Source organism: Apus apus, chromosome W (assembly GCF_020740795.1).
Source record: "Apus apus isolate bApuApu2 chromosome W, bApuApu2.pri.cur, whole genome shotgun sequence".
NCBI classification, from domain to species: Eukaryota; Metazoa; Chordata; class Aves; order Apodiformes; family Apodidae; genus Apus; species Apus apus.
In genome coordinates this window covers 294,866-313,399 of record NC_067311.1, presented here as the reverse complement: position 1 = coordinate 313,399, position 18,534 = coordinate 294,866, and the positions used below count along the sequence as shown (strand labels likewise).

General features: G+C 47.4%; 1 protein-coding gene across 1 annotated transcript in view; it reads left to right on the top strand.

The window, feature by feature from the left end:
• DYM (dymeclin) overlaps nucleotides 1-18,097 on the top strand; it is a 196,695-nt gene extending 178,598 nt beyond the window's left edge. Inside the window, exon 17 of the mRNA XM_051641698.1 lies at nucleotides 17,002-18,097. Coding sequence (XP_051497658.1) covers nucleotides 17,002-17,151 — 150 coding nt within the window. The 3' untranslated portion in view covers nucleotides 17,152-18,097. The remainder of the gene's footprint in view (nucleotides 1-17,001) is intronic.
• Nucleotides 18,098-18,534: the final 437 nt, after the last annotated feature.

The window sequence follows — 18,534 nt, the reverse complement described above, 5'->3', positions numbered from 1 at the left end:
TTCTAATTTTTCAAGTTTTCTGGAAATTGCTGACATGCATCATGTGCTACCAATGCACCAAACTTGATCGTTTTGTTAATTTGCCCGTTATGTTTGCTCCCTTTTATCACAGTTACCACTGTCTTGATAAATATTCTTTCAGGACAGTTGGAGTAATTTTCATGTGGGTTTTAGCTGCTGAATTCAGAGCACCCTGGCTTAAAATAGCCTAAAGTAAAAGAGGGAAAATTAAGATTTACTGAAGTACAGGGAGGTTGGAACTAGATGATCGTTAAGATCCTTTCCAACACCAAACCGTTCTGTGATTCCCTGATTGTAAAATATAAAAAATCCTTCTCTGTTCACAGGGGGGGGTTTAAAGCAGGTTCTACAATATATAGAACCTATATTTTGCTGAGATTCACCAGACTTCAGGCTGCTCCATATTTCCCAAGGGAGTGCTGGTTGACACCTCTGAGGGAGCAGATTCTCAACACGGCAGATTGTAGGGAGAAAAAAGGGGCCATTTTATTAGTATTAATTTATTTCTCATGATAGACCATTCTTTGGGTTGAAAGGGACCTTAAAGATCATCTAGATCCAACCCCCTGCTTGGGCAGGGACACCTCCCACCAGCCCAGGTTGCTCCAAGCCCCATCCAACCTGCCCTTCAACACTGCCAGGGATGGGGCAGCCACAGCTTCTCTGGGCAACCTGGGCCAGGGTCTCACCACCCTCACAGCAAAGAATTTCCTCCTCATGTCTCACCTCAATCTCCCCTCTTCCAGTTTTAATCCCTTCCCCCTCATCCCATCCCTCCCTGCCCTTGTCCCAAGTCCCTCCCCAGCTTTCCTGGAGCCCCTTCAGGCACTGGAAGGTGCTCTAAGGTCTCCCTGGAGCCTTCTCTTCTCCAGGCTGAACACCCCAACTCTCCCAGCCTGGCTCCAGAGCAGAGCTGCTCCAGCCCTCCCATCATCTCCGGGGCCTCCTCTGGACTCTCTCCAGCAGCTTTATGTCCTTCCTGTGTTGGGGACCCCAGCCCTGGCCCCAGCCCTGCAGGGGGGTCTCAGCAGAGCAGAGCAGAGGGGACAATCCCCTCCCTGGCCCTGCTGGCCACGCTGCTGGGGATGCAGCCCAGGACACGGGGGGTTTCTGGGCTCCAGCGCACGGTGCCGGCTCATAGGGAGCTTCTCATCACCCAGCACCCCCAAGGCCTGCTCCTCAGGGCTGCTCCCAGCCCATTCTCCACCCAACCTGTAACTGTGCTTGGGATTGCTCTCACCCAGGTGCAAGACCTTGCACTTGGCCTTGTTGAACTTCATGGGGTTTGCACAAGCCCACCTCTCCACCCTCTCCAGGTCCCTCTGGATGGCCTCCCATCCCTCCAGTGTCTTGACCACACCACACAGCTTGGTGTCACCAGCAAACCTCCTAAGGTTGCACTCAGGTAGTCCTAATGATGGTACATTTATCCAGTGGTCAACATCTGCCTCTTAAGACCCTATAGGTTTTCTTTCTGTGCAGCTGAGCTGTGTGGGTCTGTTTAAGAGGGGATGGAGAAATGACCATGACCAAGTTTTCCTCTGATGGCTGCACTTGGGTGTTCCTGTGTCACTTGAGTCACTGCAGTTTGTGCGACGCGGTGGGAGCGGTTCTGCTGGAACACATCGGCCAGTTTGAATCCTCTCAATGGTTGTAACCTCCTGTGTGTGAAATGAAGAAGCCTGGAGCTAAAGTCCCGTGCACATGTGGGAATTATTAGGTCTGGAAGTGGTTGCCTCATTAATTGAGAGCAGTAGCAAGTCATTCAGCCTTACTTGATTCCATGGTTGCTTCTTCCAAGATCCTGTAAACAGAATTTTTTGCTCTCTGTTGTATCAGAGCTCTTCCTCCCTTTTTCTGAAGAACGGATCACTGTGAAAATATTTAGAGCTCCCTTAGCTCATTGAACTTTGGATCCTTGGTTTGTAAACACAGAGTGGCTGGAAACAGCTTGGCTGAAAGTGCCACGTGGGTCTTAGCTGAGAATAATTTCAGGACAAGGGAAAATGGTCTCAGGTTGCATCAGGGGAGGTTGAGATTGGGTATTGGAAAAAAGCTCTTTGATGAAAGGGTAATTAAGCACTGGAACAAGGTGATCAGGATGGTGGTTGGATCACCATCCTTGGAGGTGTTTGGAAGGTGTGTAAATGTGGTGCTGAGGGACATGGTTCAAGCACTGGACTTGGTAGAGTTGGGTTAATGGTTCATAGAGTTGGGTTATGGTTGGACTCCATGATCTTATAAAGGTCTTTTCCAACCAGAATGATTCTGTGAGTCATCTAATGGTTTGGGTTGGAAGGGACCTTAAAGATGATCTCCTTCCAACCCCCCTGCATGGGCAGGGACACCTCCCACCAGACCAGGTTGCTCCAAGCCCCATCCAACCTGCCCTTCAACACTGCCAGGGATGGGGCAGCCACAGCTTCTCTGGGCAACTGAGACTGAGTTGATGTCCCAGGATGAGCATGTGGCTGATGCCAGTGAGAGTCCCCATTGGCAGCCTGAGTCCTGCAAGTGTGAGATGTTGCAGAAGATAAATCAGGTGATTTGGCCTCATTGCTGACAGAACAGACTCATTAAAATCAGGTGCTTTCAGAGCTGTGTCTTCAGTTGCATATAACTTGAAAATATTACAAATGTAACATTCCTTCCTTTTAAAAAATGGTGTTTTAATAGTATAAATATGATTTTCCTTTAAAAAACCCAGGTGTTTTAAAATAGCCTACCATGTATGAGAACCTTAGAATGTTGGTCCTTTCCATTCTGAACCAGGGAAGCCAGAAGATTGCCAAGGTCTCTGCACACCTGAGGTCCCTCCTATCTATCAGTGAGAGCCTGTGGATGGTCAAAGCCAACGTGGCACTGACACTCAAATCCACATTTGCTTTATGAGTTGAAAAATCAGTCAGCTTGTCATGGTCTCCAAAAGACCATGACTGTCATCAGGGGAAGCTCCAAACAGTTTCATCCAGTTTCTTTCTTCAAACCTTGTGAAGATCTAAAATTTTCTTTAATACATAGAAGAGAAATGACTGGCAGAAAAGAGACTTAATTTGGAGTAATAGTAATAAGAACAATTGAGTTGTATAAATGCAGATATAACATAGGAAGACCTTACATGTAGGGTTTGTGGAAGCACTGGTGAGGCTTTGGTTGGCTTCAGGGTTGTGGCAGTCGTGGTTTTGAAATCCAATATTTGATGTCTTTTTATCATCTCCTTTACATCCCACTCGTGGTTTGCTCACACTTCTCCAGAAAGGTTGCATCCTGCTTCTGCACAGGGCTTTGTTGGTCTTCTTGGAATCCAGAGAAGTCAATTTGATCCTGAGATGCAGGAATGCAGCAGGAGCTGGGGATTGCACAAGACTACAAGGTAGCTGAGGAGGGTGGTGCTGAGGGTGAGTGACTTGAGTAACAGTGATCCTGTGGTTCAGGAATGAGGTATATTGGCCAAGATGAAGGGTGGGCTAACACAGGACACTCCTATTCCCCAGCTGTTGTCTACATGGAGACTATTTACCACGGAGGTTTCAAGTCTGTCCTCTCCACCCCATAAAACTCTTCCAGTTACCTTCTGGAAGCAGCACTCTGGATTCAGCCACTTTATTCCAGAGTAATTGCTTTCTTCACTCAACAATTATACTGGAATGAAATCACCTTCTTCTGGAGTTATCCTGGTTGCTCCACAGCAGAGACTCACAAAGATTTGATGCAGCTTTTGGTTATGCAAAAGCAGCTTGGAGAAATGAACTGAAGTGTTCAGCTGACAAAGTCCTCCCTACCCAGCCAAGTGAAATGTAGTAGGTAAGAATAGAACTTGGATTGTAGAAATGTAAATATAATAATATTGTAGAATAATAGAATGGTTTAGGTTGGAAGGGACCTTAAAGATCATCTAGTTCCAACCCCCTGCATGAGCAGGGACACCTCCCACCAGACCAGGTTGCTCCAAGCCCCATCCAACCTGCCCTTCAACACTGCCAGGGATGGGGCAGCCACAGCTTCCCTGGGCAACCTGGGCCAGGGTCTCACAGGACAGAATTTCTTCTTAATATCTCATCTAAATCTCCCCTCTTCCAGTTTTAATCCATCCCCCTCATCCCATCCCTCCCTGCCCTTGTCCCAAGGCCCTCCCCAGCTTTCCTGGAGCCCCTTCAGGCACTGGAAGGTGCTCTAAGGTCTCCCTGGAGCCTTCTCTTCTCCAGGCTGAACACCCCAATTCTCTCAGCCTGTCTCCAGAGCAGAACATTATTCATACAATAATATATATTATTAGTGATTCTGAGACTAATTCTTCAAGAAAAATGTAAAAGGGAAACTAAGCCCTTCCAGAGCAGGGTGATCAGCAGTGCAGGAGTTTTGCTGGTTCCCAGTGGGTTTCTCTTCTTCACTCTGCTGTCACCTGGGCTTGGTCCCATCACTGCTCCCCACAACCACCACTTCATTTGCAGCCCTGGACCCCACCCCCAGAGCTGCTGAATGTCTCAGCCTTGCCTGTGTCAGCTTGTGGATTGTAATTAACAAGTTTCCCATTAAGGCAACAGAGGAGAATTCATGCAGATACATGCAGAGGCTTTAGAAGATGGAACAGTGACCTGTAACAACAGTTATTAAAGGTGCTTGGTGGGTTGTTTATTGGTTTTATTCCCCTTTCTGACCCAGGATTAGGCCATCAGGAAACTATGGATGTTGTGAAGTTAAGAATTCCTTTGAACCTGAGCAGGAGCAGACCTGGGCTGTGGGTAGGACAGGGGAAGGTGAAGGGTTGGTTATCAGGGTTTTCAAATGTATCACGTGGCCAGGTCATGATAAAGTTGTTGAATCATGTTTGTGATGAAGAAAAAGAGAATTACAAAATGGAGTGAGAGAGGTGTCTGAGAAGCAGCCTGAGGAAGAGCAGAACCATCAGCTTGTGCCTTGGGCTCATAGTGATAGGACATGGGGCAATGGTTTAAAACTGGAAGAGGGTAGATTTAGGTTGGACATGAGGAGGAAATAATTTGCTGTGAGGGTGGTGAGACCCTGGCCCAGGTTGCCCAGAGAAGCTGTGGCTGCCCCATCCCTGGCAGTGTTGAAGGGCAGGTTGGATGGGGCTTGGAGCAACCTGGGCTGGTGGGAGGTGTCCCTGCCCATGCAGGGGGGTTGGAACTAGATGGTCTTTAAAGTCCCTTCCAACCCAAACCATTCCATGATTTTATGATTCTTTTCTCCTGAAATAGAGCAACAAACAAAAAATGGGTGTTGTGTGAAGATACCCACTGACTGAAATATGAACCTTAAGGAAGAAATATGTAATTCTTGATGCGTCCTCTAGGGAGCAGAAAAACATTTCTCTAAAGGACATGAGGGATGTCCATTGCAACAATCTTTTCCTTGAACCAGAAGAGTCTGGTTGTGGCATATTCAGTGTGAGAGAGACCCTTCAGCACCTGCATTTCATGTCCAGTGAAACATCACATTATCACAGACTGGTTTGGGTTGGAAGGGACCTTGCAGATCATCCAGTCCTAACCCCCCTGCATGGGCAGGGACACCTCCCACCAGCCCAGGTTGCTCCAAGCCCCATCCAACCTGCCCTTCAACACTGCCAGGGATGGGGCAGCCACAGCTTCTCTGGGCAACCTGGGCCAGGGTCTCACCACTCTCATCACCCACACAGTTATAAACTGTGTTTCTAACCCTTTGAGTTCTGCTTCTTTCTTTCCACCAAATTACTTTGCTTGGGTTTCTATTTTTTTAGCCTGATGGACCTGGCTTCATGCCCTCAACCAGCTCAACCCAACTGGTTTGCAGTGGTGAGCCAACATGGTTAGAAACACTTTTCTGGAGGAGAGAAAAGTGGTAAGTGGTGACATCTTCATGTCACCCAAGGTGAGGGATGTTTCCCTTCTTGCTGCTCTCCAGATGGCAGAGCATCTTTGCACAAGGCATTGCCAGTGGTGATCAATTCAGGGCCTGATGGTAGGTGCTCTGCAACTTTGTGGAGGGCAAGGGTCAGGAGGTGATGGACAAACTCCAGTTGCTAAAAGGAAGGCAGATTGCCAAAAAAAATAAATTGTGTGATTCTTTGTGAACAACTGAAGGCTAGTTTTGGCCTTTTGTTGCACTGTGAAATATCCAACAAGACTGGAAGTGAGTTTAGCAACAGAATCTGCATTTTCCATCCCAGCTCTGGAAATCACAGAATGGTTGGAGTTGGAAGGGACCTCTGAAGATGATGAAGTCCAACCCCTCTGCCAGAGCAGGACCAAAAAACCACACACAACTAGGGCAGGTCACTCAGAAAGGCATCCAGATAGGTCTGGAAAGTCTCCAGAGAAGGAGCCTCCACAACCTCTCTGGGCAGCCTGTCCCAGGACTCTGTCACCCTCACAGGAAATAAGTTCTTCCTTATGTTGAGGTGGAACTTCCTGGGCTCCAGTTTGAATCCATTGCCCCTCGTCCTGTCACAGGGCACAAGTGACAAGAGCTTGTCCCTGCCTTCTTGCTGCCCTCATGTATTGATAGACATTAATTAGATCCCCCCTCAGTCTTCTCCTCTCTAGACTGAAAAGCCCCATAGTCTCTCAGCCTCTCCTCATCAGGCAGATGTTCCAGTCCCTTCATCATCCTTGTGGCCTCCATTGGACTCTCTCAAGTAGATCTCTGTCCCTCTGGAACTGGGGAGCCCAGAACTGGATGCCTGTCAGTGCATCTACTTTGATGCAAGTTAAAAATGAAGAAACATTCCCTAAATGCAATTTTTCAGTGGCACATCTAGAGAATTAGGGTCCTTCTCTTACTTAATAAGAAGGAAGGCCTCGTGTAGTTAGCACAGAAGAATTTAAACTTTACATAGATTGGCACATGAAACAGTCTTTGTGGATCTGGCTGGTTATCTCCAGCTACTTCAGATTGGTTCATTTCATTGGTTTAAGGAAACTACTACAAGGACAAAATAGAAAATATCAGGGCAGAAAGAAAATGCTAAAAAGAAAATGAGAGGATGAGAAAGCAAGAGGAGACTTTCCAGGTCGCTCCCCATAGTAACAGCTCCCTGACACTGGTAAACAACCTTCCTCAAAGCTGCTTCCATTCTCCTGGCCTGCCACAGAACTTGAACTCTCTTAACCTTCCAGGATGATCCCAGTTTTTGAAAGAGATGGGAGAGGAGCTTCCCTGCCCAGAGCTGCAGAGCTTCATAGCAGCTTGGCCTGCGCCCAGCGCTGATGAGCAGCCCTGGCCAGAACATCTCAGGGGAGGACTCTAAGCCAGAGCCCATCCCCTGGTCACTTCAGAGCTATACATTTCCTCAAGCTTAGTTACATTTCCCTCCTCCATACCCTAAAAAGCCACCCTATCCTTTTAGTACCATTTTCACTGCTCCTTATGGGTTGTGCAGCCGTTCCCTACTCAGCTGCATCTGTTGGGAGGCTGAGGAAAAGTCCAGTGCCAAATTCACTGCGTGTGCATGATCTGTTGTTTCCAAAGATCTTGCAATTTTGGTCAAAGGAAAGTAAAATCATCCTGAAATGCTCTGACTTTCCCCTCCTTTCCCTCCTCCTCAATTCAGAGTTCTTTCCAACCCATGGGTTCCTTTTCCACTATGAACCTTCAGTATAATCGGGGTGGTTGAAAAGGAAAAAAGTTGCATTTAAAATTAACTTGATTTTTTTTTAAAAAACACTTTTTTCTCATTTCATAGAATCCCAGACTGGTCTGGGTTGGAAGGGACCTTAAAGATCATCCAGTTCCAACCCCCCTGCATGGGCAGGGGCACCTCCCACCAGACCACGTTGCTCCAAGCCCCATCCAACCTGCCCTTCTAAGTTTATTGAAGGAGCTTTTCTCTTGAGACCCTTTTTTAGACTGAGGTGGTTGTTTGGTTCAGGAAAAGACAGGTACTATTTTTTTAACTGGTGGCTTCAGGAGTACAACAAGCATACAGATGACTTTTTGGGTGCCATCAGCTCCTGACCTCCCCATACTTAGTCAAGGGAGATGCCATTGCCCAGTTTCAAAACCCATGAAGATGTCCTCCACCTTGAAGGAATCCTTGTCCTACTTCCATGAGCCGTTCCTTTCTCTCTCCTACCCCTTGTCTCTCCCATTGATGAAGGCTTGTCTTCAGCAGCTCATTTGAACCTGCTATCCCCACCTTCATGAACAAAATATAATCTAGAATAGAATCTAGAATAAAAAATAGAATGAACAGCCTAAAAATCCATTTCAGAAAAAGGATGATGTGTTGAGTTCAGCTTAAACACCCCCTGGCTCGGGTCCATCTTCAGAAGGCTCTCAGCATTAAATAACCACAAATTAAAGAAACAAATAAGAAAAAATAAATGAGCAAATAAATAAAATAGAGCTGTGAAACAAACATCCACAAAATCTAGGCTATCAAGGTGTGCATGTTTGGCACTGGTCCCTCAGCTGGAGGTCCCAGCAGAGAGAAGGCTGCAGTCTGGCTGGAGAGGTTTGAACTCTCAGATCACGTTTGGCTCCTTCAAGACCAACAAAAAATGAAAGGTTAGATTTCCTGCATGTATCAGGGCAGAGCTGCTCATTTCCCAGCCCTTTTTCTCCTTCTGCTGAGGCTTGAAATACTTCAGAAGGGAGTGTGTCCATCGGGATGTACATTTTTCCGGTTGGGGGGATGAGGGAGCCAAAGGTTCCACAGACTCAACAGGGGCGTTAGTCGACACATCCTGAACCTCGGGCAGATCAGGGTCCACTTCTGAGGTTGCCCTGATCTGAGAGTTAAGAGTTGGTGACAGTGAGTCTGTCTCTCTTCTTAAGTCATTTTTATCATATTTTTCTTCTCCTTTTTTTTTTTGTTTTGTTTTGGTTTTAATATTTAACAGGCCTGGCTCTCTCAGATTAAAAAGGACAAACTCAAAAGGAGGTCTTCCTCCATCAGGTCCTCAGGGAGGGGAAGGATGTTTGGGCTTGGCTTGCAGCCCTGCTGCTGTCTTGGGTGGGAGGGACTGGAGAAGGATGTCAGGCTTGGTCTTTGTGGCTGTTGTTATATAAAAGTCAAACCTCCTAAAACCAGCCCTGAGGGAACATGTTGTAAATATCAACCTCCACCAGACAAAGCTGAGGTGTTAAGCTCAGCTTGAGGAGTCTAGTTTCCCTGGATGATGTGTGAAGTCTGTGTAGTGCTTTGGACCCTTGAACAGAGATAACAGAGGAGCTTGGTCCCAGTTGTCCAAAGTGATGTTCTTCTAGGTTTGGTGGGATGTTTTGGATGCTGCGTTGCACCAGCTTCCAGTGTCTGGGAGCTTGTCACTGGAAAAATATGCAAACTGAATCACTCTGCTCTTCTGTCACCTTTTGTGCTGGGGGAATATGTTCTCCACAAGTCAGATGAGAAAACAAGCAACTGCAACACTGGAGTAACTTGGACTTTTGGTTAAAAAGAAGCAGGCGGGTGAAAAGCAAGAGGTTTGACCTCTTGATCCTCAGTGCTTCAGCTGGATCATTCCAGGGCAGCAAAGAGGGCTCATACAGGTAGTTTCTAAAAGGAAAAATTCTTTATTAAATGAGTGTGGTTTATGCTGTCAAACCTTCAGTCCTTTCCTGGCCATCTTGGAACCTGAAGAACAAGAAGGTGAAAATCAGAGCTAGAGACTTCATGGGGGGTTGCCAACTCTCCATCAGCAGGTGCAAGGCAAGATTGAGTCTGTAAAGATGGACACTGAAATCATAGAATGGTTTGGGTTGGAAAGATCTAGTTCCAACTCCCTGCATGGGCAGGGACACCTCCCACCAGCCCAGGTTGCTCCAAGCCCCATCCAACCTGCCCTTCAACACTGCCAGGGATGAGGCAGCCACAGCTTCTCTGGGCAACCTGGGCCAGGGTCTCACCACCCTCACAGCAAAGAATTTCTTCCCAATATCTAACCTAAATCTTCTCCCTTCCAGTTTTAATCCATTACCCCTTGTCCCAAGTCCCTCCCCAGCTTTCCTGGAGCCCCTTCAGGCACTGGAAGGCTATGAGGTCCTCAGAGTGTGGTGCTCCATGAAGCTTTGCACCCTGGCAGGGTTACTGCAAATATTTCACATCTTTAAACCATCTTGTCTTTACCAGTGAACATCAAGGAGCAGCAATCTGAGAAGAGAAACCACCTATCAAAGATTCTGAACTTGCTATAACAGTTGTCTCCCTATAGATAAATTTCCCTGCCCTTCTGGACCCAGAGGATTTTATCTCATTAGATGTTTGGGTCACTTAGTGAATTTTAGAGTCTGGGAAAAAAATTGGGATTTACTACAGCTTAAACTGGGACTATTTAGATTGTTTTGGACCTCTTATTAGAATCATAGAATTATTTTGGTTGGATAAGACCTCTAAGATCATCCAGTCTGACCATTCCCCCAGCCCTGCCAAGGCCACCACTAACCCATGGCCCTCAGCACCACATCTACACGGCTTGGAAACCCCTCCAGGGATGGGGACTCCAGCCCTGCCCTGGGCAGCCTGGGCCAGGACCTGACAACCCTTGCCAGCAAGAAATGCTGCCCAAGATCCCATCTCAGCCTCCCCTGGCACCACTGGAGCCCATCTCCTCTTGTCCCATCCCTTGTTCCTGGGGAGCAGAGCCCGACCCCCCTGGCTCCAACCTCCTCTCAGGCAGCTGCAGAGCCAGCAGGTCTCCCCTCAGCCTCCTTTGCTCCAGGCTGGACACCCCCAGCTCCCTCAGCTGCTCCTCCTCACACTTGTGCTCCAGCCCCTTCCCCAGCTCCCTTGCCCTTCTCTGGACACGCTCCAGCCCCTCCATCTCCTTCTTGTCCTGAGGGGCCCAGACCCGACCCCAGGATTCCAGGTGCCCCCTCCCCAGGGCCGAGTACTTTTCATATTGACTTTTCTTTTTCAAAACCTCTTGACATGTCCCTGTTCTCTTCTCCATCTTCACATTTGCACTCATTCCTTACACAGATCTTTGAACAAGATGTGCAGCCCATCCTTAGTCTAGCAGGTTTCCTGTTTGCTTTCTTCATCTCCCCACCATCTTCATCTGCTGGGTTGTCTGTGCTTCAAGCCTGAGGAGCAAGACAAAGATGATATCAGGCAGGTTTGGTGTAGCCCCTACAGATACTTCACGAAAGCCACATAGACTTTCCCTTTGAAGTCAAAGCGAAGCACTGCAGATGCAAAGAGAGAGAGATGAGGTGACATTATCTCCCTGAAAGAACCAAACAACTGCAAAAATTCAAACTAGCAGTATTTTAGAAGAACTACTGAGCAGTTTTCTTCTGTGCTTTATGGTGTCTCAAAGCACCTAAATGTTCATATTCACAGAAAAATTAAAGATAAGAGTGTTTACAATGTAAATCTGTGCCATGCACAGTGTGTTCCTGGTATGACTGTTGAGTTGCTGTCAGAATCACTGAAATTCAGGCTAGCATTTTGGGGACCAGATGGTCCAAGTGGTTCTTTGGATTTTCCAGACCAATATCAATGTTCTTTAGCCCAGGTTGATCCTGGCAGGTTGGTCCTTCTTGGTGCAAGGCAGGTTGTAGGACTAAACCTTGCAAGGGTAAATATTATGATCAAGATTTGGTAGGATGCTGAATTTAAGCCCTTTACTGTTTTTTTTTTTCTTTGCCACTTGATGTCTTCTGCTAATAAGGTCCAATCCTGCAGATGCTCTCCAGGGCATACTACTATATTTAGCTGAAACTATAAATATGAAAGAATAATCATAGAATAATCATAGAATGGTTTGGGTTGGAAGGGACCTTCAAGATCCTCTAAATCCAACCCCCCTGCACGGGCAGGGACACCTCCCACCAGCCCAGGTTGCTCCAAGCCCCATCCAACCTGCCCTTCAACACTGCCAGGGATGGGGCAGCCACAGCTTCTCTGGCAACCTGGGCCAGGGTCTCACCACCCTCAGAGTGAAGAATTTCTTCCTGATGTCTTACCTCAATCTCCCCTCTGCCAGTTTTAATCCATTCCCCCTCATCCCATCCCTCCCTGCCCTTGTCTCAAGTCCCTCCCCAGCTTTCCTGGAGCCCCTTCAGGCACTGGAAGGTGCTCTAAGGTCTCCCTGGAGCCTTCTCTTCTCCAGGCTGAACACCCCAACTCTCTCAGCCTGTCTCCAGAGCAGAGCTGCTCCAGCCCTCCCAGCATCTTTGTGGCCTCCTCTGGACTCAGAGTGAGTGAAGATCATCCACTGACATGACCTTGCAACCTACCAGCACCTCTGACTCTTCATTTCTGAAGGGAAAGGGGATTTTTTTTCATTTCATGTATGGCTCAAATCTTGCAGCTCAGATATAACCGAGTTGCCTGGAGCCCTGCCAGGTGCTGCTGGCTGCCTGTGATGCTATCTTCCTCATCCTTAACTGCAAATTAAAAAACAAACAACAAAAAAGGTAAAAAGAGGCAAAACAAGCCCAACGTTGTTGAACTTCTGTGGTGGGGAAGTTCTTGCAGCTCAGTTCTACATCTGTTGGTCGGACTTCCTGTGTTTTTTCGTTGAATCGTCTGATTGACAGGGCAGACAGTCTGCAGAGTTCTTGGTCTGTCTCCTTCATACCACTAAATCTGACTTCTGCTTTGTCTGGCAGAAGACAACAAGATAAGGTGCTGTGGTGGGTTGATTCCCCAGAGCTGATAAGAGGTGGCTGTGTTTGAGTTGGGCAGGTCAGATCCTTGGGTTCCCTCTGGCTCTTGAGTTTTCAAGTAGTGGTACAGGTTGTTTTGCTTGAAATTATCTGGGGTTGTCTCTGCTCTGGTTGTGACGGGAGGAAAATGGGAATATTGGCTCTGCTGGACATGTTTATGTCAGGGCAGTGAGTTGAAAACTTTGAAGGAGCAAAAGAGAACAGGTAATGAAGAACTTGTACATCGTGCAACACCATCCAGCTGAATGAATGGGGTGGTGAAGGAAAAAAAGGGATCAGAGAATCCCAGACTGGTTTGGGTTGGAAGGGACCTTAAAGATCATCTAGTTCCAACCCCCTGCCATGGGCAGGGACACCTCCCACTAGACCAGGTTGCTCCAAGCCCCATCCAACTTGCCCTTCAACACTGCCAGGGATGGGGCAGCCACAGCTTCTCTGGGCAACCTGGGCCAGGGTCTCCCCAGCCTCACAGCAAAGAATTTCCTCCTCATGTCTCACCTCAATCTCCCTCTTCCAGTTTTAATCCATTCCCCCTCATCCCATCCCTCCCTGCCCTTGTCCCAAGTCCCTCCCCAGCTTTCCTGGAGCCCCTTCAGGCACTGGAAGGTGCTCTGAGGTCTCCCTGGAGCCTTCTCTTCTCCAGGCTGAACACCCCAACTCTCTCAGCCTGTCTCCAGAGCAGAGCTGCTCCAGCTCTTGGGGGCCTCCTCTGGACTCCCTCCAACAAGCACTTTTCCACTGTGCTCTTCAATAATTTCACCTACTTCTCCACGTTGCTGGTGTCAAGAGCTTGACAGAGCCTCAGGTAGAAACCACATTACAACCATCACTGGGGGAAGATAAAGATAAAACATCCCCCTCCAGCTTTCCTGTAGGCCCTCTTCGTGATTTATCCCATGCCAAGACCTTTCCTCTATTATTAGGACCATTTAAGCTGCCTCAGAGTGGTCCTGCTTTTCAGAAAGTGCTCATAATCTGGCTCATCTGGGTGTCCCAAGTTGGGGAGCAGATACTTCTGCAGGATTAATTTGGACAGAACAGCAGAGCAACTGGTTGGACAGTGGAACAGGCTGCCCAGGGTGGTGGTGGAGTCCCAAGTCCTCTGTTCAGAGGAGAAGATCATTTCTGCCATTCCTGACCTTCTTTTGATAAAGATATTTTTGAAATGATGAATGTAATGGTAACGTGGATCAGATCTCTCCTGAAAAATCTCATTATCCTTATCTACATTCCCAAGATAAACCTGCAGACTGGTCCAAGCATGTGTTGAGTGTGGGAGAGCCCTGATTGCAGGGAGTCTTTCATCTCAAGGTGGTTCTCACGTGGCCCTGGTACCATCTCAATAGGTGGCAAGATTGATCAGGCTGAAGAAAGGCTTAATAATCACATCAGAAAAGAGGCTTAATCATCAAATCATAAAAAGAGGCTTAATAATCAAATCAATCCACGACTTATTACCTGAAAAGGTGAATTCAAGGTGATTTATTTTATGCTGAGAGATGATGGGTTAGTAAGAGCTGAGCATCTCAGATGTAGCTGGATTTTCTACTCCAGGTTTTACCTCCTCTTTTCAAGCTCAAGAGGTTTATTAAGTCCCAGCCCAGTAGGACCATTCTAGACTCCTGCAAATCCAGTCACTGTAACCTTTGACCCTGAAGGTGAAAAAAGTTCTCTGTGTTGAATTCAGCTCAAATTAGGATCTTTAATCATTTTTGGCCTCCTCCTTGCCTACCAGAAGGACTCCTATGAGCCATCTTTGGGGGGAGGAGTGACAGCTGTGGAAGGGCTTTTCTCTGCTGGGAAATGATGGTTTCATCATGAGCTTCAACCATTCCTTCTGCTGATGCAATGCTGAACTGAGCTTGTTCCTGTCTAGGCTGACCACAAGTCAGGAAACATCTAGGAGGGAAGTGGGGAAGATGACACCAAGGATAAGCAAGAGTAGAAGATGAGTTAAAAAAATATATACAATGAAAATGTACTTGATTGGAGGGAGGTTTAACCCACTGGAAGAATTGTGGTGTCCTGAGAGGTGGGATGGGGTGGCAAGAGGAGGAAGGGCAGGCATGGCTTGAGGACTCAGAGCTGAGATGGGAAGGACAGAGGATGTTCATGAAAAGGGGGATCTCACCAGGCCAGTGAGAAAAAAGACAACTTGGGCAAGACCAAAATAGGAAGTTAAACTAAAGAGAGACTGTGAAGGTGCAGTGGAAAGGAGCTGGAGATGGGAATAGACCAAGAGGCAGAGAACTAAAGATGAGGATGAATATGGGTGCAAGACACCTAAGAGTGAGGAAACAAACTGATGCAGAAGATTAGACAGGCTGGTCAAAACAGACTTGGAGAGAGAGGTGGTAGAAAATAGTTTATGGACACAGAAGGGCTGTGGGAGAGCTTCTCTACCACAAGCTGCTTGTCTGACACAGGAAATGAAACTTGCTGATGTACCTTTGAGGTTCTGGGCTTTGAACTCAACAGGAGATGGTTGCAGAAGTGCCTTTAACAACCTTATCTTTTAGCTGCCTGAGTTCCTCAGACAGAGATAAGATAAGGTTCTGTATTGGTGTCCATCTCAGTAGAGCTGGGGTGAAGGATCTGACCCAAACATAAGCCAAACCAAGGCAGCTCCAGAACGTTGGCGCATAGTGGAAGGTGACACCAACATCCTCCTCAATCATAGACTGGTTTGGGTTGGAAGGGACCTTTAAAGGTCATCTAGTCCAACTGCCTTGCTGTGAACAGGGACATTTTCAACTAGATCAGGTTGCTGAGAGCCCACCATAGGAGACAGCATGAGGCTGAATGAAGCTGGCCATGAAGACATGTTCCTCATGAAGGTGCAACTTTGTGGCATGGGGTGATTGTGAGATCCATGAAGGTGCAGAATCTTTTCCATGTTTTCTGCCTCCAAGAATACAAAGAACCTGGGTGTGTAGAAGTTAAATAAATAACCCTGAAAGCCAAGTGGCCCAGAAGTGTCTCTTCAAAGGAGACTCTCCCACCCAGAAGGGTCTTGTGCTCTAAAGCAAGGAAACAGGACACTGTGAGCTGAAGGAAGATGAGATGGGATCCCTTCATAATTAGTGGACAAGAAAGTTCTTGGCCCTGGCTTGTCACACCATGGAGTTTATTCTTAGGCACAGCCTTATAAATAATAAAATGGGTCGTGTTTTATCTTCCCCCAGTGATGGATGTAATGTGGCTTCTGCCTGAGGCTCTGTCAAGCTCTTGACACCACCACCATTTAGAGGTAGATCAAATTATTGAAGACCACAGTGGAAAAGTGCTTGTTGGAGAGAGTCCAGGGGAGGCCAAGAAGATGATGGGAGGGCTGGAGCAGCTCTGCTCTGGAGACGGGCTGAGACAGTTGGGGTGTTCAGCCTGGAGAAGAGAAGGCTCCAGGGAGACCTCAGAGCACCTTCCAGTGCCTGAAGGGGCTCCAGGAAAGCTGGGGAGGGGCTTGGGACAAGGGCAGGGAGGGATGGGATGAGGGGCAATGGATTAAAACTGGAAGAGGGGAGATTTAAGTAAGACATCAGGAAGAAATTCTTTGATGTGAGGGTGGGGAGACCCTGGCCCAGGTTGCCCAGAGAAGCTGTGGCTGCCCCATCCCTGGCAGTGTTGAAGGGCAGGTTAGATGGGGCTTGGAGCAACCTGGTCTAGTGGGAGGTGTCCCTGCCCATGGCAGGGGGTTGGAACTAGATGATCTTTAAGGTCCCTTCCAACCCAAACCAGTCTGGGATTCTACAGTGAAAATATAGAAGAACCTGTAGCAAAACTGGAAGTGGCCTCCTGGATCCTAGGAAAGCCTAGATGTGCTTCCTACCATGCTTCCTGAAGGAAGAACATTTCTCTCCTGGAAGCTTCTACATCCTGAAAGTCTTTGAGAAGCAGTTGGTTGGGGGGGGAAGGTCAGTTTTCCATAACACTGCACTCCTGAAAACATGTCACATGCTGGGCTTCATCTTACAACTTTCCCACAGGATTCTCCTGCTAAGGAGCTGAGAGCAATTAACAGGGAAAACTGCAGTGGATTTGTCTGCACATGTAGAAGCAAGAAGGTTTTTGTGGGGCTGCTAAAAATGACAGTTTTGTGAAGGCTTCACATCTTCAGTCATTAACAGGCAAATTGAGTGTGACCAACAATGGGAGGGCTGGATCCAAGATGCCAAAGTAGCAGTTCAAAGAAGAAGTTATAAATGGTCTCTTTATCCCCTAAATATTTTCCCTTCATGTCTAATGGTTCAGTTCCTTCCATTCTTTTGGGTTTTTTTTTCTTCACCAAACCTCTTTTTTTCAGTGTCCAGGTGGGCTACATGTTTGCAAACAGACACACAAACAACTGACTTGGGTTTCTTCTTGCAGAAGTTCCCCGAGCTGAAGTTCAAGTATGTGGAGGAGGAGCAGCCTGAGGAGTTCTTCATCCCCTACATTTGGTCCTTGGTCTACAACTCTGCCATGGCCCTGTACTGGAACCCTCATGACATCCAGCTCTTCACCATGGACTCTGGTTGAAGGAGATGCTCCAACCAAGCCAACTCAACTCTTGTCTTCTTACAGAACATGGAACTCTGCACCATTGATACGTGACCCCTTCCAGCGTGCACCCTCTGACCCCAAAGCTTACCGAGAATGAAACTTGCCACCAGTTTACAGCCCAACTTCCATGTTTTTGGAAGCAGGTTGCCACCAACATACTGGCAACAGACCGTGGTGGGAGGAACTGATGACTTGGAGGCAACCTTGTATTTATTGTCCTATAACCTAGAGCTTGTTTGATGCAAATGAGGCCTTACACATGGGGTATGATGTTACTACCCACCACAAACCTCCTTCTTCTTTTCACTTGATGGAGGAAAGAGCTTGTGGACTTGGGAGTTGGAAGCAGCATCTGAGGTTTTGTTTCTATCAAGCCAGGCAGCTTCACTGGGTCAAGCTTTTCTAAGGGCTGTTGGATTCTGCCATGGGTTGCTCGTTGCTCAGTCTTCTGCTTTCCCTCACATCCCTCCATTTTGGTGGCACTGCTGTGGCCATAGTTGTTAAGTTGGTGTCTCCACACTGTCATCTGAGTGAAGCAAAGCAGCTTCTTCATGGGATTAACTCCCAGGCAGGTCCAAAACCCCTTGATTTAGGTGTCAAAACGTTTGTGGGAGGATTTTCAGTTTCATTTTTTGGTTGTTGTTGCTGTTTGACTGGCAAATACTCAAGAGGGCTCAACATCAGCTTCAGAGTCAGGTCCCTTACAGACTTCTGGGCCAAAGTTGTTCTGGGAAATTGGATGTGTTGGGTGGGGGAGGGAAAAAAGTCTCCAAAGAAATGAGTGATCAGGTTGTAAAATAGACCCATGTCCTGTAAAGCCATGTGTGATGGGGACAGCATGTGGTGGGGATACTTGGCAAAGTTCTGTGTTGAAAACCCTCTTGTTTGCTATTAAAGGTTTTATGGCAGAAGTAGAAATTCATCCAAATGTAGAATTACTTCTTTGGGTTGGGTTTTTGGGTTGGTTTTGGGTTTTTTTGTTAGTTTGAAAGTGTCCTGCTATACCTGTTTCTGCAGCTGGAAGAACAAAAGAGATGGCTCAACCTGCTTTGGAGGGAACAGCTCAGTTTTCAAAACAAGGAGCATTTCTTTTCTGGGGAGGCTTCTGGTGGTGCCCGTGGCACATGAAGCTGAACACCCTCCTAATCCCATGTGCTGCTGTGTGGAGAACTGTCACCAGTGTGTTGCATGCCAGAAGAGAAGTATCAAGGAATTCATTTCTCAAAATACATGACAACCTGCTCCAGCATCTCCTGTTCCTTGGCCTGAAGAACCAGGTGCAGTCACTTTCAGAGAGTCCCTCGAGTGGCTTTAAAGATAATTTCTTCCACCCTTTTTCCCCCTCCCTTGAAGGCTACA